The sequence below is a fragment of the Magallana gigas genome, chromosome 3 (genome assembly GCF_963853765.1).
Source record: "Magallana gigas chromosome 3, xbMagGiga1.1, whole genome shotgun sequence".
NCBI classification, from domain to species: Eukaryota; Metazoa; Mollusca; class Bivalvia; order Ostreida; family Ostreidae; genus Magallana; species Magallana gigas.
This window is the reverse complement of record NC_088855.1, coordinates 10,349,359-10,376,999: the sequence shown is the minus strand read 5'-3', so window position 1 is coordinate 10,376,999 and position 27,641 is coordinate 10,349,359. Positions and strand designations below refer to the sequence as shown.

General features: G+C 33.0%; 2 protein-coding genes across 5 annotated transcripts; one reads left to right on the top strand and one right to left on the bottom strand.

The window, feature by feature from the left end:
- Window positions 1–3,661: 3,661 nt before the first annotated feature.
- LOC105324422 (uncharacterized) lies at window positions 3,662–14,787 on the bottom strand. 2 transcript variants are annotated; one of them, XM_034481879.2, is made up of 11 exons: window positions 14,305–14,786; window positions 13,556–13,663; window positions 12,557–12,593; window positions 10,869–10,928; window positions 10,504–10,661; window positions 9,959–10,024; window positions 9,035–9,085; window positions 7,920–7,952; window positions 6,445–6,486; window positions 5,487–5,954; window positions 3,662–5,380 (listed from the first exon to the last, which is right to left on the bottom strand). In XM_034481879.2, the coding sequence occupies exons 1-11, from the start codon at window positions 14,576–14,578 to the stop codon at window positions 4,185–4,187; spliced, it is 2,493 nt and encodes an 830-aa protein (XP_034337770.2). In that variant the 5' UTR covers window positions 14,579–14,786; the 3' UTR covers window positions 3,662–4,184. The 2 variants fall into 2 exon arrangements, with proteins under 2 accessions (XP_034337770.2, XP_034337772.2); XM_034481881.2 differs by lacking the exon at window positions 7,920–7,952 and having other exon boundaries at window positions 14,305–14,787.
- Window positions 14,788–15,806: 1,019 nt separating this feature from the next.
- Window positions 15,807–27,424, top strand: LOC117692804 (uncharacterized). Of its 3 annotated transcripts, XM_034481894.2 has the most exons (12): window positions 15,890–15,966; window positions 16,135–16,211; window positions 16,523–17,035; window positions 17,147–17,245; window positions 17,745–17,968; window positions 22,536–22,728; window positions 23,155–23,231; window positions 23,734–24,151; window positions 24,692–24,790; window positions 25,441–25,670; window positions 25,828–26,062; window positions 27,121–27,424. In XM_034481894.2, exons 3-12 carry the CDS (start codon window positions 16,567–16,569, stop codon window positions 27,240–27,242), a joined length of 2,166 nt encoding a protein of 721 aa, XP_034337785.2. In that variant the 5' UTR covers window positions 15,890–15,966; window positions 16,135–16,211; window positions 16,523–16,566; the 3' UTR covers window positions 27,243–27,424. The 3 variants fall into 3 exon arrangements, with proteins under 3 accessions (XP_034337786.2, XP_034337784.2, XP_034337785.2); XM_034481895.2 differs by lacking the exon at window positions 16,135–16,211 and having other exon boundaries at window positions 15,807–15,951; XM_034481893.2 differs by lacking the exon at window positions 16,135–16,211 and having other exon boundaries at window positions 15,814–15,966.
- Window positions 27,425–27,641: the final 217 nt, after the last annotated feature.

The window sequence follows — 27,641 nt, the reverse complement described above, 5'->3', positions numbered from 1 at the left end:
GTTTACAATATCGTTTAAGTACTTAATACCACTTTTTAACCACTCTTTAAAAAATACTGGTTTGTTTTTTAACACAAAAATTTTATTACACCATAGCGGTTCTTTTAATAGTGCGTTTAGACTCATGTCTGATTTAGATTTTTTACATTCGTTAAAAAAGACAAAAATTTCTTTGTAAAACAGGGGAAAATGTTTTATCATTTGATAATCATGTAAACATGTTACATTGGTTTTACAGAGATACTCAAAATCAAAAAACATTTCTTTACACAGACTGTCTACAAAAAGTGATAAGGAACTGTTTTTTTTTGGAAATGTGATTTATCCAGGACACTTTTATTGATTTAAGTTTCATCAGTATATCAACAATACCTATGCCTCCATCTTCAATTTTTCCTATCTCAGTATTTCTTTTGATTCTGTCTTTTTTATTCCAAATAAAATTATATAAAATACTCTGTATTTTGTTCAGTATACCTTCATCTGGGAGGTTTAAAATTGATCCAGTGTATAAGAATTTTGGTATTGCCAAACTATTTATTACACAAACTTTACCAAATATTGTTAATTTTCTTGTTTTCCATGACTCAAATAGTTTTTCTAAATCGTCAACAATTTTTGTCCAATTTTTATTGTAACACATCTCTTTGTTTTGACCTATAAAGATTCCAAGAGTTTTTATACATGTCTTGTTTACTCTTACATTTTCTATTTCTTGTAAAACATTTTTCCAGGGACCTGTTAAGAGACATTCTGTTTTAGACATATTTAATTTCATACCTGATACATTACAAAAACTTTGTATTATCTCTAGGCAATTTTTCAATGAAGCTTCGTCTTTTAAAGGGAGAGTACAGTCATCTGCATGTTGTATAATCTTTATACTCTGAACCATTCCAGGTTTTTGAAAGCCTATTATATTTGGATTAGACCTTATGACGATTGCTAGAATTTCAACAACAAAAAGAAATAATATTGCTGATACCGGACACCCCTGTCTTATGCCTCTATACATACTACATGTCTTAGATATCCACCCATTGTTTTTTATTCTGAATATAGGTTTGTTATACAATATGTTAATCCATTTTAAAAAGTTTTCTCCAAAATTGAATTTTTTAAGAACTTTTAACATAAAATTCCACTCTACAGAATCAAACGCTTTTTGAAAGTCAAGGAACAACAAAATTGATTCCAAGTCATTCTCCTCATAATAATCAAAAATATCAACAATTAATCTTGCGTTTAACGCTATATTTCGTCCTTTAATATAAGCTGATTGATTTATATGTATTGTTTTATCAAGTATATTTTGAAGTCTGTTAGCAAAAATAAAAGCAATAATTTTATAATCGGTGTTTGTCAGGCTAATAGGTCTATAATTATTTAAGTTTTGTGGATCTCCTTTTTTAAATAATAGAGTGATTAGAGAGAGCCTCTGCGAATATGCCATAGTTTCCTTTCCATAAATTTCTTGAATAGTACAATAATAATTTTCTTTTAAGCTTTCCCAAAATGTTTGGTAAAATTCTGATGGTAATCCATCAAGTCCCGGGGACTTATTTTTTTTCATACTTAGTATAGCTTCTGTACATTCCGAAATCGTTGGAAAGTTGTCTAGTTCTATTCTGTCTTTGTCGTTTAATATATATTCTAAATTTAGATTTTCGAGATATTCATCTACTGTACTGTTGTTTGTGTTGCATGATTTATATAATTTCTCATAAAATTCGCAAAGAGATTGTAAAATTTGGTCTTCATCAGATATATAATCATTTCCGTTTCTTAAAGATTTAATCACATTTGATAATTGTCTTTTCTTTTCTAAACTTAAGAAGTAAGCGGTATTTTTCTCTCCATTTTCTATCCAGTTTGCTCTCGACCTTATTTGAGCACCTTTTGCTTTTTTAGTTATCAACTCTGACAATTCTGTTTTTAATTCTCTTTTTCTATTCATATCAATATTTTCATAAGGCAAGTTTTCAATAATATTCATTTCTTTTTGGATTGAGCTTATTTTGCTTTTATATGATTTAGATAACTTTTTTGAGAAATTTATACAGAAAGTTTTTATCCTTCTTTTCAAGATATCCCATGAATCGAGAGGCTTTTCTTTATCAAAGGCAAATTGCTTAAGGAGAATATTCATTTCACCTATGAAGTTTTTGTTTTCAAGTAACGAAGTATTGAATTTCCAATATCCTGGTCCTCTTAAATTTTCATTTGTAGTTAGAGAAAAAATTAAACATTTATGATCGGACATTCTCGTACCATTTGAATGAGACCCTGGAATGTTTTGAATTCTTATACTTTCACACGCATAACAAAAAGCATTAGATTTTAGAATATAGTCAATTCTACTTGCTGGGACATTTGCCCCATTACACCACGTATAACCTTGCTTGTTTCCTTTCATATATTTCCATAAATCACATAAATCGAGTTTGTTCAACAAAGATCTAAACAGATGTACACTTTTATCTGGATTTAGATTATCTGATAAGCAGTTAAAGTCTCCGCATATCAAAATATTATCAAAACTCTGAGCATATTTTTTTATCCAGTCTAAAGTTTTCTTTAAAAAATCGCATCTATTATTTACATCGTTTGGTGCATATATATTTACAATTGTAATAATTTTTTGGTCAAACTCTATATTTACCATAAGCTTTCTACCATCGTTTGTTTTATGAGTATTAATAATTTTACATGACAAGTTATTTCTAAATAAAATTGAAACACCCCTGCTAAAAGGGGAGTCTGAAAAACAGTGCACAGATATACCCGACCATCGTGCATCATAATTTACAATGTTATTTTCGGTATAGTGTGTTTCTTGTATAAATATGATATCAAAATTACTATCATTTATCCAGGTATAAAATTTTAGACGCTTTTCTGCAGTATTTATCCCTCTGCAGTTAACAGATAAACAGTTAAGCTTGTCCATTACGTTAAAAGAAGCATACTGCTAAAGCTTACTATAGCTCAGTTCTTTTTGTTTTTCCTCGCCGATGTCCTGGAGCTGTTGCTTGGTCCTGACTTAGGGTCAGACGTGGGTTCCGTGCGCTGCAACTGGGATGCAATGCCAGCGAGTAAGCGTCCGAGCCTATTCTGTCCCGGCCAGTGTTGCATCACGGTATTGGATGTTCCGGTGAGGTTGAGACCGCTACCCCAGTAGCTGTCCCACGTGGATTCCACTAGGATGTCGGTTTTTTTAACATTAGCTAACGCATCTTTAAATTTGGCACACTGCTGTAGTTTCGCTTCCAGAATTTCACGCATCACAGTATCCTTAGACGAAATCCAAGCATCAGATTCTAGTACCTGGCTTCCCAAGCGTTTGGCGTCCAAAGCGGTTTCCGATTTGCGTATAGCCTCCGCACGGCTAAGGTCTCCTGACCTTAGCGATTTCACATGCTGGAAAGCAAGTTCAGCTAAGGGAAACGTCTGTCCGAAGACTTTGAGATCCGATGGAAAAAAATTTGATAGAGGGTTGTCTTTTCCAGAGAAGCAGACGATATCATCCTGCTCAGAGACGTATAGCCTACATTTTGGCGATCCCGGAAAATGACCCGTTTGTTTGCAAATTCTGCAGCACTGCTCATATATATATAGAAAAAATTAAAAAAAATAAAAAAAAAATATGAGAAATATAATGATTCCATTAAGATTAATTTGTGCAGCTATAAAATCATTACAAGTATATGTAGTCAAATGCAAGTGATGATCTTTTGTGGGGTTTGTGGCAATGCTCTTATTGAAGAAATTTATGAGGTTTTTTTTAAAATTAGACTTCAGACTTCTCAATTAATGAATTTGACAATATATTATATACATGTATGATTATCACGCAAAATAAATTAGAACATGATAACTCTTTATTTCAGATTCTAGTAAATGCTTTGTTGGAGGCTAAATTACATGTACCATGATGGTTGACGTTACATGCAAAGGTTGTACATTGAAACATATTTACAGCCAAAACTTCCTATTTTAACTTCAACTTATTTATTTCATTTTTATAACATTTACCTTTAAAAATTTGTAATAAAGGGACGTATAAACAAAAAAATGATAAGATACCATATCATATAAACACAAGTTTGGATGCAGGTAACATTAATGATTTGAAGAAAAAAAAGAAGTAGAACAAAAATGAAAAAATGTAACTTTAGACATAATTAATTTGTGATCTTTTTCCACACATTAGGTAGAGTCTTATTTCTTAAATCATCTGTAAATTCAGACTGATACATTAGTGGATGACTTTTCATGTACATATGCAGGTTTTGTCCTACAACCCTTGAAACAAGAACTGGGATCATTTCTTCCTTTAAGACTACACAAAAATCGCTCTGTGTTGAAGAGGAAACTGGTCGCATTATCTCCTCAATCATTTGAAATTGACAGTGCTGCAGGAGAATAGATTGGTACTTCGTATGATCGGCACAGAATTTAAATAAAGCAAAATTAAAGAGATCATGTTTCATTTGTAATCCTTGTCCGTCTATGCGACCGACCAGAAACGCGTCCAGATGGCAGACATTTTGTTCCACCTTTTCATTGCTGATTCCTACAAGTTCAAATGCCCAATCTGGCAATTGGTTTTTAAGTTTGTGAATTCCCACCATCATTATATAAAATAATATGTGAAAAAGTTCAGGGCTTTCTTCTGACATATTCTGATATATAATACACAGTTCCCTCACTATATTTTGCGTTGCTTCTTTTTTGTTAAATAAATCATGTAAGTTGGAATATAACAAGGTAAGAAGCGGGTCCCCTATTTGTCCTGAATTCACTTTGAGAGTGTCCTGAATAGATCGAAAGTCAACATTTCTAAACGGACATCTTCGGTCTCTTGTACAATGCCCTTGTTTCCTTTGGTCATTAAAAATCAGCAACATTTCTGCATCTGAGAATTCGTTGAAGTCAACGACAACACGCTTGTTTTGCAGAGCTTTGACATTTGGACATTTCTGTAACTCGTCATATACATGATCATGTATAGCTAAGACAACTTTCAATTCCCCATAACCTCCCTTTTCTAGATTTTCCAAAGCTTTTATGATTTCAGAGGTTGAAGCAAACTGGCCTCTATTATACGCACCAAAGAGGTTATCACAACATAAAAGAAGTTTTTTGTTTTCTTGCACATAAAGGTCGCTCGAGGTTATAATCTCTTCCTTCCACTTCACCTCCCATTGATTTCCTCTGTAGTGTTCATCAACGTATTTCAAACAAGTTGTTTTTCCTGACCCTATAGCTCCTTTAACTATTACAAAGGTTTCTTTCTTAAGACTGCTTAGAACAAGTTTTATGGCCTTTGTTACAACAACCCTGTCATTTACAGAACATTCAGGTTTTAGCTCAACACCTGTAAAGAGACAGAAATAAGTTCATATGAAATGTCAATTTACTTGACAATACGTGTTAGTACAAAAGATACGTGAATATGGAAATTATAAATACAATACACTTACTCATTATTTTTTCACTACCAGAGTCTTGTACTTCAACATCTTCAGATATTCTTCCAAATCTATCAAACATTCTAACAAATATGTCGTCTAAGTGCATAAATTCAGTCTCTGAATCACAGTATCTATTCCATATTGAACGGATTCTTTCAATATCAGCACCAAGATTCACATCATCAGAAGGAGGGTCATACCCCCAGCCTCGAGTAGGTGAAGGTATATGTTTGCAAACATTACGAAGGAGGTTGTACACGAGGGATATATCCAGTTTTGCGTAGTCATCCCAAGAGTTTATATCGTATAATTCTTTTAATATTGATTCTTTAAAATGTTGGAGAAGAGATTTTTTGAATAAAACTTTGACATCTTTAAGTTCATCAATTCCAATGTAGTGCTTTAAAGTTACCATAAGGTAGTATCTTAAAGCCGTCAATTTCCAGACCACATCCTTATTGTTCCATGAGAATTGTTCTGAAAACAGTAGCAACATTTTATTAATTTAGTATGATGGTTTAATATAATGAAAATTGTGTTTTACATCTAATAAATAGTTTGATTTTGTGACTTTCAATATCAATGATCTATGGTCAGGGGCATGGTTTTGTTTTCAATCAATCAATCAATCAATCAATGATTACCACGGTTTCTTTATATAACATTTTTTCCTCTCATATTGAAATATTTTCCTTGAAAAGGGTTTAGCAAATGACTGTTGTCTTCGTGCTCATAAAAGATCAGTATCATTAATAGAGATTTGCTACAACAACTAGCCAATAGCGGGTTTTTTTATGAATGGTAGAGGAGGAGGGGAATAAAAACTTATTTTTAATCTTAACATTTTTGGCTCTTTTGTGTAAATTAAAATTTAAAAAACCTTTATGCGCGTAGCAGTTTTATATTGATAGAAAATTTGGTTCTTATAATATCTAAATTTCTTAAAAGTAAAAGAATAAATCCTTACCATTCAGTACTTGAACTCTGTGAAAGGGTTCCATGTAGGTATCTAAAACAACCAAAACTCGGATATGAAAAAAAATTCTTTTGAAAATTGTATTTTGAACAACTATGTATGGCATTAAAAATGATTAATTTTAAAATGACTTGTTTCTTTTTTTTCTAAGTACATGTATTATCAAATTCTGAAAAAGTTCAACAGACTTTTTATCTTTTATGAAGCAAAAAAATCAGTTGCATAAAATCAGAATTCTGCAGAAAAGAAAAAAAGCATCGGCTCTGATATTCCAGACAAAGGTTTAGATAAAGGATTAAAAACACACAATGTCAAAGACAAAAAAAATATGGTATTTATATACATTTTTTGTCTACATTTTAGGAAGTAATGCAATTACAAAATGACTTTTATGCCCATACATTGATCTTAACAGTTACCAATAAAGCTTATTCCATTAATAGACTTAAATCTTTCGTTCCATCTATGAACTGCAGCTTGTTAATTTTTTACCTTAAAAAACAACTAAATAGTCATTGACGAAATAATGTCATTTATTAATGACAAATCAAAAATTTGTACAAATAAACCACATCACAAACAGGGAGATCCCTGACAAAGTCAATACTTAAACTTATTAAAATGACTTATGTAACAGGTACTGTGGGATCTCCCTTATTAGTTAAAAAACACCTGAACAAATATATATAAACAAAAATAGTCAACAACAATGGCAGGGTGATCTCCCTTAATATAAACATGTAAAAAAAATTAAGGTGGCATATACAAAGTTCTGCCATAAATCCAATAAAACCATGATGCACACAATGTAAACATTAGCATGGATTTCTGATATTGGCACACGCTATCATGACTGTTTTTAAATTATAAAATTATTTGGACGGTTACATGGGGATGGTTTACAAAATGACTGGTATGAATTACTTTTCCAAAACTTGCGAGGAGATAATACGCCATCTCTACTCCACTTTCATTCAGTGGATTCCTGTACAATTTCCATCGTACATGTGAAAGAATAAATGTCGTTTAAAAATATTTTTAAACTATTATAACTTTTTCAAAACGCAAACATTTTGTATTACAAAATAGTTATTGTTTTACTTGTCATTTATTTCCTCAAAAGAATTATCATCGATATACTCATAACTATACTAAATAAATGCAATCAACAGGGAATACATTTTATCAATGTAAGTTGTCTAGTATCCCATTTAAATTAGTTCAGGGATCATACATGGGCTAAAAGTGCGTTAAGATCAGGAAAATGATATATCCATCAATGTAAAGCCATACCCCAAATCCTAGTACTAAAGAATTGTCAATCAGTGAAGTTCAATTTTCACAAGATGTAATATTGTTATTCACCAAAACAAACTACATGTATCTATGTAATGAATGAAACAAATAGCAATGCAATCGGGTAATCTTAATAATCAAAAGATCAAAACAATCACGTGAACCCTTACCATTAGCCTCAAATGCAGAACCTCCATCTGTACCTAAATGATAATCAAAATCTGCATAAAATGAGGTTACACTGTTGATTTGAATCTTAAATCATAAAAACATCATTTATTACACACATCATATTTTTTTTTGAGAGAAATAGTTCTGGTTCCTGCATAATTTTTTGAGTCTTGTTAAGATACAATTGTGATAATTTAAGTTTGTTTAAAACCACAAAAGTTCCCTTAACTTTCTTTTGAAATGACTAATGTCTATGATATAATTCATAAAAGTTTCACATAAAACTGACTTTTATGTCATTAAAATAATAAATTTCCAAAATTAAAACCGTAAATTTCGTTCGTTCTTTGTCCACTTATTTCACAGAAACTGCTGTATTATCATCTCTAATGGCGGATGTTTAAGATAAAAGACAAAGACCAATAATTCAGGTATCTCTTACAAAGCTACTTCTCTAAACATCTATTTTCACCCAGTGTTCATACACCGAGTTATGTTCCATAAAACATTATTAACCTAGGTAGTTAAACAATTTCTTATAACATTTTAAACTGCTACTGATAATAACTATGAGGCAAACAACAATAGATGTGTGTATGGGGCATACCACAGGAGTCTGTCTGTCTATTAAAGACAAGTTACATGCATTAGTATTGGAATTGGAACTACTTCTGTATGAATTTTTTTTACATGAATAATTGTGCCTTGCAAAAGTCATTGAAAATATTGTTTAAGCCATAATGATAAAACGGAAATACTATTTAAACATCATTTGAAGCTTAAACTCTCGCAAAAGTCTTGCCTATTGGGCTAATTTCCCGTTGCTCAACTCATAACACTTTTCTATTCATCATTGTTAGTTCAATGAGCAAATAAGCTGGAAATTCTGATGTTTACTGACTTCAAGCACTGTCTAGATTGTGATTCGCCAAAATGTGTCTTGTCCTGGATGCTATTTTAATCTTACAACCATATAGACAGTTAAAAAAGACTGACGTTCAGAGAATGACTAAGGACAACAATACGTTTTGTTATGTATTAATGATAATATACATATATAATTTATCTAATTGGAAATGAAAATCAAATAATACAAAATAAGTTAACCAATTACCTGTTGTTACATTCATTAGAGCACTATCTTCGTTATCGTCTTTCTTTCCAACTGAAATATAATTAAGCATTGCTTATTAATTTAGCCGCAAATACTTACATGTACACATTTACTTCTTGTCTCATATATTAACGCTGTACATCAAAAGCAAACAATAAACGGACCCACTGCATATTGCTAGATATACTTTTATTTGCTACCTCTTTAATCACAAAATGGTTGGTCAAGTAGATATTAATTAAGAACAAGAGGAAAATAAACTTACAGTGATTAAAGCATCATGATTTGCATTTGCATGCTTTGCCGTTATAGTTGTAATTAGTATTATTCGCTAACGTTTATAGAAACATTTTGGTAGTGAGTTGAATATACATGTATCAACAGTTTAACAGTTTGAACAGCAAAGGACACCGTGCACAATCATATATTTGCGAAGAGGAAATTTTATGCGGTGTTCCCTTTCTGAATCGATACAAGTATTTTTTTTTTAATTAGGGTTCGAATTTTGGTTTCACATTATCTATTTGAATTAGATAATAATTCTTTCTTTGATATGAGGCCAAGAAATACTGCAAAAACATGATATCTGCTAAATTAAGTACGTGTATAGTACACATGTCTGTCCTGTGCATGTACCAGTATTTCTGAGCCATCTAACCTTTATCATTTAAAAAAAAGCATAAAAGTCCATAACTTCTGAACTTTTATCTTTTTAATTATTTTCATGAATTAAACTAGAAAGCTTATCAATTTTGCACACCCACTGAAAACAAAAAACCTTTCTTCTCAGCTTTCAGCAAAGTTCATAATCGATGGAATTTTATTGAAGTAAGAACTCAACTTATGAATACCTAAGGTTGGTTGGATTATTTTAACACCATGTATAACAGTCTGATTTAAGAGGAAAGAAAACGGTTTATTTACCTGTACCACGATCACTTCTGTCGTTTCTTAAACTTCTGATTCGTTTGTTCATTCCATTGTAGACAGCTGTTTAAAATGAAATAATATACTTGTTCACGTAAAAACGAACACAGTCATCCATAATGATTGCATGTAAAATTACACGTAATTGCAACTAACAAACTGTAAAAGCATGAAATGTTCCCGCTACGGCGCTAGGATCAAAAGTAGGCAAAAAATCCGAAGTTTAAGAAAAATAGAAAGTTTAATATTTATTGTTTTTATGACATTTTGATTGAAGAGTTAAAATTTAAGTATACATGTATAACTATTTCGTATAGACATGGCTTATTGACTGATATTATACAGCTAAATATTGTCATTGCATTTGTACAAAAGATGAATTCAGAGAAAAGGACGTTGGTTCGTGTACATTTTGACGCACAAAGGGTAACTGTTAAATTTTTATCCTGACTAACAAATTTCATCAACGTAATGAATCGCTTGAAATACATAGTGATCGATGCTACGTATTTCAAGCGTTTCATGACGTTGCTGCAACCAACCTCTTGTACGTGTTCGTAATGAATCCCTGAGTCCCCAATTGAACCGCTTATCCAGGATGTAGACAATCACCAGCGAGCCAATGAGGACGAGAGTTATCACAATAAATATAATGATACCAGCTAACAGCCCAGGATCCCCAGACTCTGCCACTGCTTCACTGAACACAAGATATTTTTTTATCAGATGCAAAGCATAAAATTGAACGTGTCTTCATTGATGCAAGACGTTACTATCCGATATATATATATAATGTTAGAAAGAAAAAGAGAGAGATTATTATTTTAATTATTATTATAATCATAATAAAATATAACATATTGTGCGTCAATATATTTAATAATTTTACTAAAATGATAATACTTACAGCATTGCCGTTGTGTTTACATGTTCATCCCCTACTGTTGTTTTCGGGGATGATGTAGTTCTGAAATTGATAGATTATTGAGCGATGCTATTATACAGGCTACATATAAATTCCCGCTTGGTTAAAACTGCCATTACATTTCAACATGTAGGCTACATGTAAAAATATTGTATTATCGTCACATCATTAGAACATGTTCATTGTAGCAACAATGTTCTTTTTAAGTTGTACAAATAATCATACTCAATTACATATGTAGCATAAAATATTCACTTCGTCCTTCATAAACAATTTGACAATGTGTTATATAATGCTTTGCATTTATTTAAATATAACAAAAATTATATATCAATATTAGACAACACATTATTGACCTTTTTTTAAAAAAAAAACAATTTAATTAATCTTTAACAGTGTGCAAATACAAGACTGTATTTCTTCTGAAAGAAAATTTTTCCATGCTTTTTATCGAAACTTTGATAGTATACATGTATTCATAAATTAACAACAATCTGTGTAAATTACTGATTGCTTCATTAAAACGGCTAGATAGTCGTGACAATTTTTAATCCTTAATGATCTCCTTGAAAAGAAGAGCTCTATATAAAGATATAGTAATGCACTCAAAATTAAAAGCTATAATAAATGGAACTTTTCTTTTTTAAATGATAGTTTATAGCTAAACAGATCATAGCTTAAAATTTGAGGTAGATCTGGTGGTTAATTTGGTGGCCATCCAGCCTCCTTAATAACTCTTATTTGTACAATCGGAACTTCTCGGGCCTTTCCGGCAAGCTCGGAAAAACACCTCGAATGTATTAACATCACCGGATGTTAGAATTTTATACAAAATGGAGTCGCTTCCCATTAAAATAAGTATCGGCTAGACAGTCTTGTATGTCGCTTCTGTGTTATAATTTAGTGTATATCGTTTACTTTAATAAAGTTTAGCTCACATCTCAACAGATTGTAAAATGTGTTGTATTTATATCAAGTTTTATAAAAAGGGGGTTGTCATGGACGCCTAAGTAATACATTCGAGGTGTTTTTCCGAGCTTGCCGGAAAGGCCCGAGAAGTTGCGATTGTTATTTGTAATGTCTATATCTTTATTCTGAACTCTGAAGCATGATAAAATAAGACGGAGGAAGATGAAAACTATTCTACAAGTTGACCAACTTTATGTTTGGTACAAGTGCATTTTTTAAGTAACAAAGCGCAACTCTTCGTGCTTTCCATGGCAATAGTTCTGTGAGTTTGTGCAGTGTACAAGAGCTTGTAATTTGCCAGAACTTGTTTCTTATCAATTTTTTGTCAGTATGTGTCCTACACACACAAACAGAACGCAAAAATTTTAACCATTTGTAAACGCATCAACTCTGTATTGTGTCTTCTAATGAACAATGCAACACAGGTTTATATGTGTTGTCCTTATGATAAAAGAGAAATTCGTACGTGTTGATGGGAATATTTGTGATATGATTTATGGAATTGAAAGAAAATGCAAGCCAAAATTAATCACAAAATGATTTTAATTATACTTATATTATTATAAAAATATCTTACCAATTGTAGATCTACATATCATAAAACAAAACAAAGTAACTAATGTGTATACATGCATGCAGTCACGTATAGATTTATTCCCCACGTGTAAATATATATGTGGCATAGTAAAATGCTGAATTACCTTTCACTTCCATAGAAATTTCCAAAACAAATTGGCCCTGCGATTATAAAAAAAAAAAAAAAGAAATGTAAGGCGCGTTTAAAGTGAAATAAAAGTATCATCAGACAAACATGTAACTAGAAGGCTTGCTCACAAGATTTTTTGAAGACAAAAAACATCTTGGGAAATTTCAAAGTTTTATACAAGCCGGTTCCTGTAACGTTTCTATGTCGAAAACCACTATTTAAGGACAAATTAATAGTGTTTTACTCTGGTACAACATTAACGTTGTCTTAAAATCAACTCAACTACATATTGTAATTGCAGTCATGTCTGCCATGAACTCGATGCCCTGTTGTTGTGGTGCACTTTTCTTAGCAACTATGATTGATATTACATATGTATAAAGGATTTCAAGAAAAGTGTAAAATCATGTAATATTGTGCAAGAGCTGATGAAATATTAATACGACTATTTATACCAAAAAAAATGTCGACCCCCCCCCCTTTTTTTATTTTTATAATGGCGGTAATTGTTACAGTCTGATAAAAATCAAACCTTCCACTAGCTCCTTTATCAAAATAAAAGGAACTAGTGGAAGATTTGATTTTAATCAGACTGCAATTGTCGATGATTTGCAGGATTAGAAATCATTCAGTCTTGGTCATAACCATACGTTCCTTTAAAGCGTCGGACTCATACATATGTATCCGATAATCTATTTAATCACGCTAGTTCAAGCTGAGAGTAGTCGGGGGGTTTTATGGGTGAAAACAATTGTATGTTCATAAATTTTATGGCATAGTACGTAGATGTATGCTATACAAAATTAATCATGCTAATAAAAGTTTATCGCAGTGTGTATAAATATTAATATGTTTTACGACCGAAATATAAATATTATATAGCTTTACTAGTGTTAAATCAACAGCAGTCAAACATTAAGACAATTTGTAGATGTCAGCAAGATTTTTATCTCCAACTATGTGATACTAGTATACTATTCCTGTGGACACTTACATTTGTACAGTTCCCTTGGACTATATGGCTTGTCTGGACATCCTTCTTTGGCTTTACAGGGCACAGAATCCAAATTGTGTGTCTGGCTATTCAAAACAGCACACATTCCTAAAAATATTATCTTAAAATGAAAAATTGAGATTCACTTTAAAAATTAAACCACTTATCAACATAACAGAGCAAAAGTTTTTCAGTAAAAGAATTAACGGTGTATTTAATATTGTTGGATATTATTAAGTGAACAAATCAAGTTTCCATTAAAAAAAACACCAATATTCATTGATTTTGAAGTATTAAATCATATGGATTTGTTCACCATCGGTAAAATATATTAGAGGAAAAGTCAAAAACTTTGCACAAGATACAGTTTTCACAGTTCACGATTAACAAAAACTCAGATATTTTATTTGACTGAGACTGCCGCTCATACATGTAGTTCAGCTACCATTTCCTCTTTCAAAGGCGCTCAAATTCATGATAAACGTATAAAAGTCTACACCAAAGAGATCAATATTCACTTGTTCACTTGTTTTGAGAGCTGATATGAGATATGTTATTTATCAAAACGAAAGTTGAACTCGCTGTCCTCTAAAAGTGACATTTCTGGCCTACCATATATGAAAGAATGTCCCACAGGCCAATCTGAAAACTAGGTTAAAACTTTCAATATGTTTAATAGTATTATTTCAGCAAGCAAACTTATTTTATACATGTACATTCAATGAACATTTTATTTTCATTGGTTATACCTGACGGTGAGAGTCCGATTTGGGTACAGATTGATCCGAAATGTCCCGGCAAGTTTTCAATGGCTGCACACAGGTAATTGGGTGTGGGTTCTTGGCAGTTTTTCCTGTCTGCTTCAATCTGCCATTCCCTGGCTCCCGGGGGACACAGTGACACGGGAATGTAATCCTGGGCCGCACGTGAAAGCGGACAGAGGATGAACAGAAACAGCACTGCATTTGTAAACTTCATAATCCCCTGTAAAACAAGCTGTCCACTCTTTATCACAGTAACCATAAAAACACGGCACGCTTTTAAATGCCACAAATGATACCGTATGTAAGGGCATGCACTCGACACTAGCTATGAGTTATGTTATGCGACTGTCAAGTTCCACATATTTTAAATACAAATAACAAATCTGTAAAATATCCACTGTGCATTATGTAAAATTATTATAATTTGTGGTAGATTGCACTGCCACAGTTGCGCAGATGATGCGCAATTGCTATATATTTACTAATAAGGAGAAATCACTGTCATCTAAACAAATAAAACCCATGTCTTCCAAACTTAGATATTCCATTGTGATTTATAGAATGTGTCTGCCTTTGGAAAGTAATTCGTGGTAACTGACGAATTAAATGTTACTCATCGGAAGTCTAAAATCTTGGACCCATTGATTATCAAATAAATGATTTAGAAGGACCGGAAGTCTCATGACATGTTTCAACAACCAAACATATGCATACTTGTGTTTTATTTTATTTGGATATTTTTTAAAGTTTTCTTTTTTTAATGATTATCATAAAAATGGGAGAGGGTAACATTCCGAATCATTTAACGATATACAATATTAGTATAATTTCATTAATGACGCAATGTTGGGGCGCAAGCGGGGTCAACGTTTCATAATTATAGGAAATGAAATAATGTAACGAATGATATTAAATCGTAAAATTATACAAATATAAGTAATGAGGAATCATTTTTTTTTTATATGAGTTGATTGCGCCTCGACCATAATGCTCACTTCATAATACTCATTAATAAATAAATATACAATACAAAATGCAAAGTACTTTACGAAAAAGGTGTAAATCAAGCAATTACATTTATGATAATTTAACTTAAGTAATCATAGAAATAATGTAGTACATAATTTACGCATTATTTTTATTGCAGAACATAGCCCCAAAAGAAGCAGTGCATAGAAACAGCCTAGGACCCACCCAAACCAACTACATCGTGCCTCACAGCCACTCATACCATGCATACCATGGCCGACTATATGTATGATATCAGTAGTAGTATTCTGATTCTCTGTGTGAATAATATTACAGTACATGTAGAAACAGGTCCATGGATGCTAAAATACTTCAAAAAACCTACAATTCTCCCACAGGTCCTAAATACATGGATGTGTGCTTTGGAAAAATTATGGAGAAATACTCCAAAATAGTTAGATGTTCTGAAAATTATAATGTAGTGAGAGTGCTATAAATAGATCGGTACAGTTCAATTCGATAAATATATTCACGAACGATCAAACCGAAAGTAACATATATGTACACGGAATAACCAGGAAAAGGTGGAGATATATATAGTTAAATACAGTTTGTAACTTATGTCACACATCCGTTGAATGTCCAACTGAATCCAGCGAAAATGTAAGCGATGATGAGGTACCAGTATTTACATTTAATACAATGATAATAAATCTTTAAATAATTAATTTGTAAAATTGAATGAATAATACAGTATTGTTTTGTAAAATTGATTTACCTTGTCATAATATGTCTACTTTCGTTTTTGATAATATTTTGGGATTGTGAAAATTTTCTTAAAAATAGCGAAAAAGTTCTTAGGATACATTCATGTACTTGTTGAAGATTTATAAAGGAATACCTGAACTGACAACCATTAAAAGGTATATTCAAATGAATTTACTAATTGTTAATCAATTTAAATACTAGTTTATTGGTACCATCGATGTTTATATACCTATTGTTCCCGTCCTTTTGTTTACCACTCCATACGAACGTTCTTTTTAATGTTGACGATACTTAAACATGTATATAATAGGAAAATTACGAGATTAAAAATGCAGAAATCTAACACTATTATTTTGTATCAAAAAATATACTTAGAATGCTGATTATATCAGTATTTACAAAAGAAATAAGTTTTTTTCGTGAAACCCTTGTTAAAGGATTTTACGAATGGTGAATACCATTTTAGGGATATGTAACCAGGCTTTCATTTGAGACAATCTATGACGTTAAATGGCCTACGGACGCTCTCGAGATTCAGATGACGAAGGCGGGTTGGACTCGTGGCTGGAGAGGATCAGGGAATGTGACGCCCTGGTAGTGTACGAACAGGACGATGAGTACGAGGTTTTCAAAACGGTGCTTCAGTACTTTGATTCCCATGGTCTGACGTACGCCTTACCGCAGATTGAGTACCCGGGGGGAAATGTGATGCCATCCACGAGCAAAGCCATAGAGAATGCCAAGAAAGTACTGCTTATCCTCTCCCAGAATAGTAACAACGCTAAATTCTCGCTTGAAACTTTCCTTGCTTTGGAGAAATGTGTCAAACACGATCAGCTTTGTCTGACCATTTTGACACTCCGTGGATTCGAACGCACGAACATTGCGCACATTCCCATGCTGCAGAACGCAACCATTGTAGAGCTGGATTATAATCGTCAAGAGATTTGTTTGGAGGCTGTCGTTAAACATATAAAAGGTTAGGGGAGAAAGAGATAGATATGTATATATATATATATTCTATTCATTTTAAATGTTGATTGTCTTCATTTTTATATGTATATCTTGACCTTTTTTTTTTACTTCCCAGAGCAGGATGTTACGCTGAAGAGCGTGATTCCAGCAGGAAATTTCGCGACAGGCTTGGCTTGGAGCCACTTCACCGGCTATCTAAAAATAATCCTTCCTGGTATTGATCCTCTTTAGAATCTGTTTCCACATTTTTCCTAAAATGTGAAATAACTATATACGTTTTATATTTAGCTTTTGTATATATTGAAACATATCATCAGACTTGATATAATTGATAAATTTATTCCTTTTAAAATCAGTGACGTCGGAAGCAAATTTAAAGTTGGGGGGGGGGAGACATATCGGTATATTGACAAGCAAAAAAAATGACAAAAAAAGACAAGATTATGGTAATGTACAACTTTGCCAAAAAAGTTGGGGGTCTAAGCATTCATTAGCCCTATCCCCCCTCAACCCCCCCCCCCCCCTCAACCCCCCCCCCCCCCCCCCCGATCCGACGCCTATGATTATACAGCCTAAAATAGCCTATAGGAAAGTTTAAGTAGTTAGATATTGCTACAATAATATTTAAAGGATAGGTTAAAAAGGTAGACAGACTATATATATCAAAGAACAATGTTATGGGTAAGATACATATCGATAATTCGTACATGCAGATATACCCCGACTCATCCGCGAGTCCAAGACGTACAGAGAAAATCCGGGCCGGTTTGTGGAGAAGTTCTTCATCCTGGTTCCAAGGTCTGGCAGAGCTTTCCCTCTGACAGAAGACACGAGGATTTCCAAGGAAGACGAAGAATTGTTACTGAAGAAGACCGTGAATGGCGCGCCGAGGAGATACTCGCCCGTGGTTTATAGAATATCGGCCGACAACGGACAGGTAAGCCGTTGCTCTCTCACAGACATATCTTATAAAATTAAAGTACTATAACTCCTGAAGATGTAGAGGGGGTGTGTTCGGCCATCTTGTGCACCAAAATATAAGCATTTCATTTCTGAAAATGACTTGTTTTTGCCAAAAACTGACCGAAACTGTTGTCAAGAGATACAAAACCAATAAAGATGTGTTTTACATGTTTTTAGCTCACCTGAGCTGAAAGCTCAAGTGAGCTTTTCTGATCACCTTTTGTCCGTCATCCGTCTGTCCGTCCGCCCGTCTGTAAACTTTTCACATTTTAAACTTCTTCTCTAAAACCTCTTCGCCAATTTCAACCAAATTTGGTACAAAGCATTCCTATAGAAAGGTGATTATAAATTGCAGAAATAAAAGACCGATCTTTATTTAAAACGGAGTAAACTTCGAAACTGTAGAAAAACGGGGGTGCATTTTAAAAAATCTTCTTCTCAAGAACTATTCAGTCAAATTCAACGTAATTTTGCAGAAATAATCCTTTTGGAAAGGAGAACATAAATTGCAAAAATTATTGGCGAACTCTGTTTCAATTTTGAGTAATTAACGAAAATAAAAATAAAGAGATAATCGCTGTCAATCAGTTTATAACTTCGGGTTCGGTATTCTATATCGAAAACGAAAGTTCATTGTGTAAGGCAGCCAAGTTTGAATGTTGAAGCATGGCAAACGGGTAAAACTGACAAAGTTGATTTTGCTTGTTGTGCAACAGTTTACATACGGAGGGATACTTGAAACAATTGAGATTCAATCTTTCGATGCGTTGACCGTTTCACTCATGACCGTGGTTTTAGGTTGTTTTGAATTTCGTTTATGCTTTTTAACTTGAGAGGAAATATTGCCTGTATTTTGGGATTTTTACGTATCGAATCAAATAATGACTTCGGTAAATCAGACAGTTAATATTTTACCTGCGCAAAATTAGCATAATCTGATGCACTAACAGCATATCATATTATAAATACTATACATTTTATTGGTAATTCGGTACGATCTATACGTTATGGTTGATTATAATGCAACGTGTTTTGTTAAGATGCTCTGCATTTTCAGTCTAAACGGAGATTGTTTTTGCTGCTAGAAATATATAGTTATATGTATATTATGAAAAATAGATTGTGCTCTTTCTTTGTTTTAGTGCATGTTTTTTCTGTTTTAATTGTTTATTTACAATTTTCTCTTTACTAATCATTTTCAGCTGAGTCAAGTTTCGAATTATAAGCAAGATACTGAGCTTTGCTCCCAGAACTGAGGCCATGCTTTTGTTCATTCTGAATAGGAAATAACAAGTTTAAAAATCTTAAGTTGAATGTAATTAACTCTTGTGAAAAAAAAGTTGACTCAAACTAGGCAGAATTGTGAGTTCTGTATCTTGCTTTTAATTCTACGATTGACGCTGAAATTTTGATTTATCACAAGAAATGTCTCACTAAACCTTAAATACTTGTACAGAAAAATTAAAAGGATGATATGCTATAACAACTTTTTGGGGCCCCCTCCTTATACGATGAATTTACACCAACTCTGATGGTTTTTTCAGACACAATATTAATTAAATTAAAACGACCTCTTTAAAACAGTTTAAAACATTACTGTTACGGGGATAAATTTATTATCGCTATTCTTAAAGCTGCTTGATCCGATTTTTTTTTTGTAATTACAGTTACTGTATCATTTTTTTTTCCATACAAATCATTTATCTTAGAAAGTTATGGACTTTCTCCTATTTACACCAGCAGAATCAGTCTCCTTTCAAAGTTAGAAATATTCAAAGTAAATAAAAATAATTTCTCTTTGGGCAAACGAAAAAACAAACCAAAATGCATCACGTGAATGTTTAGAAAAGGAAACCGCTTGGTTTCGTCCCCCGAATAATTGGGGTTATTCAACCCGCATGCTATGCATCGATTGTAAAGAAAACAGACTGTGGAAATAATAGCGAACAAAACGTACACATGTTTATTTGTAATTTGTCTGATCATTTCGACTTTTATTTAAAGCGATGTCAAAGTCGTAATACAACCATACCCGTCTCGTCATCAGGGGTAAAATTTAACATGAGGCGAAATAACGCGGTACCTTTTAATGTCGTTGTTTTGTAAGCAAATTTTGTACGTATTTTTCTTCATTGAAATTTGGCATAATTGACGGGTAAAACTTCTACAATGTCTATTATTATACATATACTAAGCATAGCCATCGTTTAAAAGCGTGCATAAAATTTGATATAAAATCGGACCAAGCAGCTTTAACAAAAAATTACAGCGAAAAATCATCTTGATTTGTAGCCATTTTTTAACGTTGATTTTGAATAAAGATGAAAATAAAGTCTGGGCCTTAGTAAAATAGAGGGGGGGGGGGGGTAGACTGACAAGCAAAAAAAAAAAAGATTTTGAGTATGGCTATGTCTAACTTTGCAAAAAAAAGTGGGGGGGGGGGGGACCCCTCCCCCTCCACCCAGTTCCGACGCCTATGCATTTATTATACATGTAATAGCTCTTTAACATATTCAGGACAACATTTTTCATTCGAGTGTATTCATCGATCAAGTGAGTAAGGTTATAAAACGTAGCACGAGTTCACGCCTGGTAAACAACAATCGTTTATAATGTGGAAGACCAATTAAATATTTGAATGTTTTTAATTTGAGCACCTTGAGGTCCAATTTTCTTTCTTTCACATATAGGAAACTTTTTAAATAAAATACTTAACTAGCTAGTACAATGTAGTTGAAGATGAATATGTACCTATATGCATAAATTATTCTCATATATAATTTGATCGTTTGATAAAGTGAGGGGGCAGAACTAAAATAAAGAGAATTGGAAGTTAAGAGTTTACCCCTACAAAATTTTGTTTTCTATCTTGCAGAGGATCTTATTTTTGGTAAAAATGGTATTTCATAAGGGTATAATGTCATAGATTAAGTGTCGGAAAATAAGTGTAAAATTTTGATACAGTTTATTTTATGGTATTCTTTTTTTGTTTTTCTACCGAGGGGCCATTTGGCACAATATCCTTTGAACACCCATATAAAGCCATTGTTGCTCAGGTGAGCTATGTGGCCCCATGGGCCTCTTTTTTTTTTACCCGCAAGTAATTTATTGCTTACGCAAGAACAGAACAATGCATTTGTTAATTACTGAGAACTGCACAACAATATCAACCTTAAATCAAAGTACTGAAGAACTGACGGGAGTTGATTTTGTCGATGTTTATTAATTTAAAATCAATGATATGTTATTTTGCATGATAAGTACACGTAGTTTCTAATTTGTATTTGAATTACGCACATTTTTATAATATGGATTTTTCGACAAAATGACGAGAAACCCTCATATGAATCGTGTTAAATAATATTTAAAGATAAAAAAAAATCTCCGACAAGCAAAGAGACTCTGTTTGTCGGAGATTTACGGAGACAGTCGAGCGTCGAGTTGAACGAGACTATTTGGAACTCTGGCGTAGAAATACATACGACTACAAAAAATATCTAAATTGTTCGTACCATTTAAAATCTGTTTTCAAGGTATTTATAAATAAGTTTCCTTGGAAAACAATACTTTAGCATACATTACATCGAATTTATCAATTATTTTCAAGAACTAAGTCTTGTCAGCAGCGATAATTTGTGCTGAGATCCAAACACTGTTTCACTTTCGGTTTGTCTGAGTAACTGCATAGGAGAGTTGATTAAAATCAACTCCCAGAAATGCTTTTAAAATATGAAAAGTATGAAAAGTTGTCATTCGTATTCACTCTACAACCAAATTTCATAGAAAAAAATATAATATGTCAATTCAAACCAATATGTGTGTAAATATGACAGACATTTCTATACCAGCCCCAAGATTTTTTTCAGATTTTTATGTAGGAAGTGGGTTAGGGGTCTAAAAAATTAATTGTTTTAAATAAAAAATATTCACATTTTTCAGTGAAAATATAACTTCAGTGTACCTCCATAAACACGGACAAATATATTTCGTGCCGACTGATGATTTCTTTCTTTGACCCACTTTGACCTACTTCGAGACGGTGTATATGATATCGGACATTTACGAAATAGATACATCGACACACCGTATTGTTGACATTTACATAACCTAGCTTGAAGCCTACAATAATGCTAATAATTTCACTACACTCTGCTTAGTTAAAATTATCTAACTGTGTTTCGGGACAGGCCTTCATCACAGTTAAAACACCTCCCATTTGCCCGTAATGTAGGAAGAAATTGAAAAATCGCAAAGTCAGTTCAAGAAATGTTAAATTTTTTATCCTCAACTATTCAAAATGGCCGGATATCCCCCTTAAACAGAAATAATATTCCTTCAAAATTGCGTAAGGAACATGTTTATACTGATTTCGTAATACTTTTGTTAAAGCTTGTTAGATATTGAATAAATGAGCAACACCTTAGAGCATACGTTTCCTTTTCTGTTTAAAAATTTAATTACTAGTATTAATAACTGAGTTACACGTCACAGTAATTACAGTTGCTGAAAAATGATAACGTCCGAATTATTTTCAATTCCAGCACCATTTCTGTTGTGCAGAAATCCCGAGTGCGTTTGACACGATTGGTAAAGTGTTTGAAGAAATTTTAGAACACATTACGCCTCAACAGAGAGCGAATGAAGTCGAGCGATTCTACTACAAACTACAAGAAATATTGAACTACCAACTGAATGACAGGCTTGGTGATACAGTGGAAGTCATCTTGTATGACGGCAAGTAAAAAATATCCTCCACAGCATGGTTATTGCATCTTCTCTTCTCTACTTGTTCCTTACTATTGAATACTTATATCGATTGCAATCAGTTTATTTCAAATTTGGACAGGAAAAATAACCTAAATTGTAGGAGGTTACGGGTTTTCTAATTAAGAATGTTCTCCTATGTCTATGTCTCATAAGTTTATTTTTTTGTAACTTATAAGTACATGTACCTTAATTTGTAGATTCAGGAGTGGGATAAATAAACGAATGCTGGTTTGATGTTATTGTAATACTAATTCCTTTTAAACCTTTTAGCCAACGTATTACGTAATGAGATAGCTGATATTTAGGCATGTACAATGTACTTACTTATCTTTATGAAATAATTTACTTGTCGGGTTGATTTCTGTTTCACTTTGCTTCCTTCTTCAATAACAGATGAGACAAAAGATGACAGCGCCACGGCGTCCCATCAGCTTCTCAAGCGCTTCTCCAGAACAGGCGCCACTTCCGACGTAAGAATCGGCGAATTCAAATGTCTACAACTCTAAATTTCTACTGTTTAATTCTTTGAACCGTATTGGCCAGCCAATCACGTATTCATGTATATTTTGCAATATTGACCTTCTAAAACAACTATTTTTATATATGAAACATCAAAATATTCATACAGTTTCTACTATTCATGAATAATTTAATACGAACAATTGAAAATAATTGGTATATGTTAAATGCTGCCTTTACATTCAATCGATGTGCATGCATAAACCATCGTCAGAAACTGACGGTCATGTTCACACATGGTCGTCACAATTATTTGAATGATTCAGTGATTGAATTTTTCCCGAGAAGAAAAATTTCACGTTATTATGTTCACAAACATGTAGATTATATTGTTTTCAATACTCAACGTCTATTACAATTTGATTATTCGTAACTTAATTTCACAACATGTACTTGTTGATATTTAAAGCAGTAGAAAGAAACTCGCCATGGGTTTTTTTTTTTCTCTTACAGTTGCCACCAACACCAAAACTGGAAAAGAAGAACATCAAAAATGACGTGTGTCTGTTGTACGCTGAATGCGATTCAAAATATGCCTTTAATGTTAGAGTAGCTTTACAAAGCAAAGGGAAAAGAGTCGCAAAAGTGGAGCTGCCTGACCAGAGTCTCCACGAGACCGAACAGAGGGTGGCGTCATCAGCGTGGGTGGTGCTCTTTATGTCGACCAATGCTATGTCCATGTCCAAGTCAGAGTGCATGCCCCTGTGGATGGCCAACTTGCTGAGCGTTAGCCTTGAAGACAACGAGCTACGCGTCATACCCGTGTTAATAGACGCCAACCCAAGTGGAATACCGGACTTCATACGCTGGGTGACGTACATCAGTGTCGAGGAGGATGGATATCAAGACAGGATTCTGGATATCATTAATGGTAATTCAGTCAAATCCGTTCTGTTCATTGCGTTCTTTTGATCGGCTTCGGCTGATCACAGTTATATCATTTGAGACTACCGGCAACATTTAAATCTTTTTAATGGTTTTTTGGTTTCGAGTTGTGTGATGCATTTGCCTCGGGACTCTAGCATTTATAAACAATACGAACCACATTTTTTTCCAAACGTGCTTAAGAATTTCATTCTGAAGTACACTTAGCCTACTAGAAGTAATGTTAATTCTTTCCATGCTATTTTGAAAAATAACAAAACAGTGCAGTTTACTACATGTATTTTACGTATATTATGAGCATTAGAGCATATTTTACTTTCGGCATTATATAGAAGGATTTCCTGATAAATGTATCAAGACGCATTCATTTAAAAGAATCCTTGTTTAAAATCGTTCACATTGGCGCATAACTAAATCGTATTTTATAGCTTGCCTACATATTTCATAGATATAACCCCCCCTCCCCACTTTAATTTTGCTTCTGACTTTTAATACATGTACTACATGTTTATTTGTTTTTCTGTAGGAAAGGCAATTTCGATGAAAGCATTATCCCCGGTTGGTAATGTTGCCTACGGTCTGGCTTGGGCTTTCTTCATGAATTACTTGAAGCACGCGTTAACAGGTTTGGCTCTTTACATTTGAATGTGTGCGAGTTCATGCGTATATGCTACTGTATATTATAAGCAGGAGAGCTAAATAAAATCCAACGAACAAGTCGAATAACTTTGTTTTAAAAACTTTGGGTCAGATATCAACAGACTGTTAAGAACATGCAATTTGGAAGGTGCATGTTGGAAAATGATTCTTACGATTATTTGAAATTTATATTCATAAATTATAGAGACAGAGGACTAAGAAAACACTTTATTTTCTAATCAAGGTATATGAGACAGCAACATGCATGCATGTAAAAAAAAAAAAAAAAAAAAAAAGCTATTAATTAATTTGATCATTATTGAATAAAAAATTTGCAAGTCTTGCGCCAAAAGAAAATCACATTAATCGAGGAGTATCAAATTTTAAGCTTTGAACCACGAAAGTAACATGACAGTTGTTGTAACCAAACTAGCCATTGCAGAAAACAAAATTCCATATACTTAGCAGCAAACCAATGTTGTGAATATTACGTTATTTGATCTAGTTAATCGTACAAGTGTATTGGAATTTTTTTTACTTATAAAGATTGGTGTTTATATTTTTAGCCAATCTGTTTAATTGAACTCCATTAATAATTGTCATTAATATATATAATACTGCCGTTTCTCCTTAAAGATCTCAGAAACAGAAGTGAAGCCAAATTGAAACAAATCAGTGCAGACCCCAGGAAATGTCTTGCTACTTTGTTTGAATTCATACCGATGTCTGGAAAAACAATTAATAAGTTGGATGAAATAGAAACGTCTAAATACGGCATAGAAAACTTCGGATCTGTCGGACCAATAGAATTGATGGTGTCTGGCGTCTTGCGAAAATTCGATGTGAATATGTATGGAATCTACAAGGTACTGATGTGTTTTGTCGTTTTCTTGACAGCTAGGAATTATGCTTCAGACTACACTCTTGAATTTAATCCCAAAATGATTCTTTTTTACAAAATTTCACCTCTTTATCAATTTTTATTTTCATTTTTAATAACTTCAGCAATATTTTGTCTTTCAGAAAACTTATTCCAAAGAACCTAGAGAATACGTGAAATATTTTATGGGAGAATTTGCAGCTCCACTGCGAACTTTACGATCGATGCACGAACTTTTTGCAGGGTTGAACAACCAGCAACTGGCGGAACAAATAAAACAGTTTAGGGAAGAAATGGATTATATACTGTCACAAGTGACCACTGACGAAAACCATCTCCGTTACGTCAGTGAAAATTGCAAGCATCTTTTGTATGACGGTAAGTTCTGGTTAAGAATATGGAATCCCCCGTGTTTTGACTCAGTTGTTGTTTGTTGTTGGTACATGCACTCGCTATTAGGGTCTGCAAGAGTGACGCAATCCGGAAAATATAGATAGAAAAAGAAACCTACTTGGTTAAATCATGTGTGAATCAAGATATCTCAAAATATTGAAGAATATCCAATTTAGATGTTATGGATGCTTGTGCATGCATGTGTGCTGGATAAGAGGTGTAAAAGCTTCAGCCACTTTTTATAGGCCTATATAAAAAACCAATAGCTTTAATCTTACCAATCCGTGTCATAAGTGTAATATATAATTTAAAATGTATAACCAGTTCAGTTCTTAATCAACTTTAAGCTGTACAACTTAATTATCAGTGCAATAAGTATAAACAATATGCACGTACAGGTAAAACCAAAGAGAACTAATCCTAGGTTGTATATAATAATTATGTACATAATTATGACATGTTCATGCATGTTTGGGCGTGTTTTTCCATCTGGATTCTAGTATTAATGTAAAATAGGTTACATAGGGCGTGGCGATATCCGATTGCTGCATGTATAGCAAAAATAACAAGCATTCTGAGAGTATTGCATTAGCAATACACGTCCCCTACCGGTTTGTGGAAATATTGTGAAAACAATGCACTGTTATGCAGAATATCGAACCCGAACATTAAAAAATTGGAATATAAAAAATTAATGTTCTCGAAAATATGTCAACCAGATGCTATAAAAGTGTAAACTTGAACTGTAGTTTGATATTTTGAAGCTGTTCAGCAAATTTCATATTATTCCTCAAACGCATAAAGAAAAAAAGTGTGGAAAACTGAAGTAGGACAGACAGACGGACAGACAGACGGACAGACGGACTGACGGACGCAGAGGAAAGCTATAGTCCCCTCCGGTGAAAACCGGAAGGGGACTAATAAACAACAGGGCATACTAAACACATAATGAATTGATGATTCAAGTAGGACCTGAATAGAAATATCTACATGTTAAACCTGTACCAAACAACATGTGATTAATAGCCAGTTATTTCTTTCAGATACAAAAGAAAATCTCATTGATGTGCTTTTGAAAGAGATAGATAGAATGGAAAGGGCTCAAAAGGTAGTAATTAAACTTGGAACCAATACAAGGGCTAGAAATGCAATGCGAGAACAATAAAATCAACGACTCACTTTGCCAGTGAAAACAATAATGAAGTCACCATTACCCTATGGGGAGCAAATCTGTGAAGACATTCCTTGTTACTTTTTCTGTTATTTTTATGAGCTTCTAAAATATATTTTGATGAAAATATTTTGTTCTCTTATTTTGCAAAATGTCAATTAAATGTTTTCAGACTCTATCTTTTTTTCTGAAGCGCGTGCTAATTACCACCGCGTGCCAAATCAAAGCTTTGTTTATTGTCCATGGCTTCAGATGAAGCGATGCCATTGTACTGACAAATTAAAGCTTAACTGGTGCATTGTATCGGAAGAACTCTTATTTATAGTGCTTGTTCCTCCCGGTTTCCGCTCTTGTATAGTAATTTTAACAGGAGCTTCCTTTTAAGCTTATTAT

Coding starts and splice junctions, on each gene's coding strand:
- LOC117692804 (XM_034481895.2), top strand. CDS start 16,567: ATGGCCTACGGACGCTCTCGAGATTCAGATGACGAAGGCGGGTTGGAC. Junction 17,969..22,535: donor TATCGGCCGACAACGGACAG/GTAAGCCGTTGC, acceptor TTTCAATTCCAG/CACCATTTCTGTTGTGCAGA. Junction 26,063..27,120: donor CAAGCATCTTTTGTATGACG/GTAAGTTCTGGT, acceptor TATTTCTTTCAG/ATACAAAAGAAAATCTCATT.
- LOC105324422 (XM_034481879.2), bottom strand. CDS start 14,578: ATGGTTACTGTGATAAAGAGTGGACAGCTTGTTTTACAGGGGATTATG. Junction 10,025..10,503: donor ATTACGAACACGTACAAGAG/GTTGGTTGCAGC, acceptor CATTTTAAACAG/CTGTCTACAATGGAATGAAC. Junction 7,953..9,034: donor TCTAATGAATGTAACAACAG/GTAATTGGTTAA, acceptor ATTATCATTTAG/GTACAGATGGAGGTTCTGCA.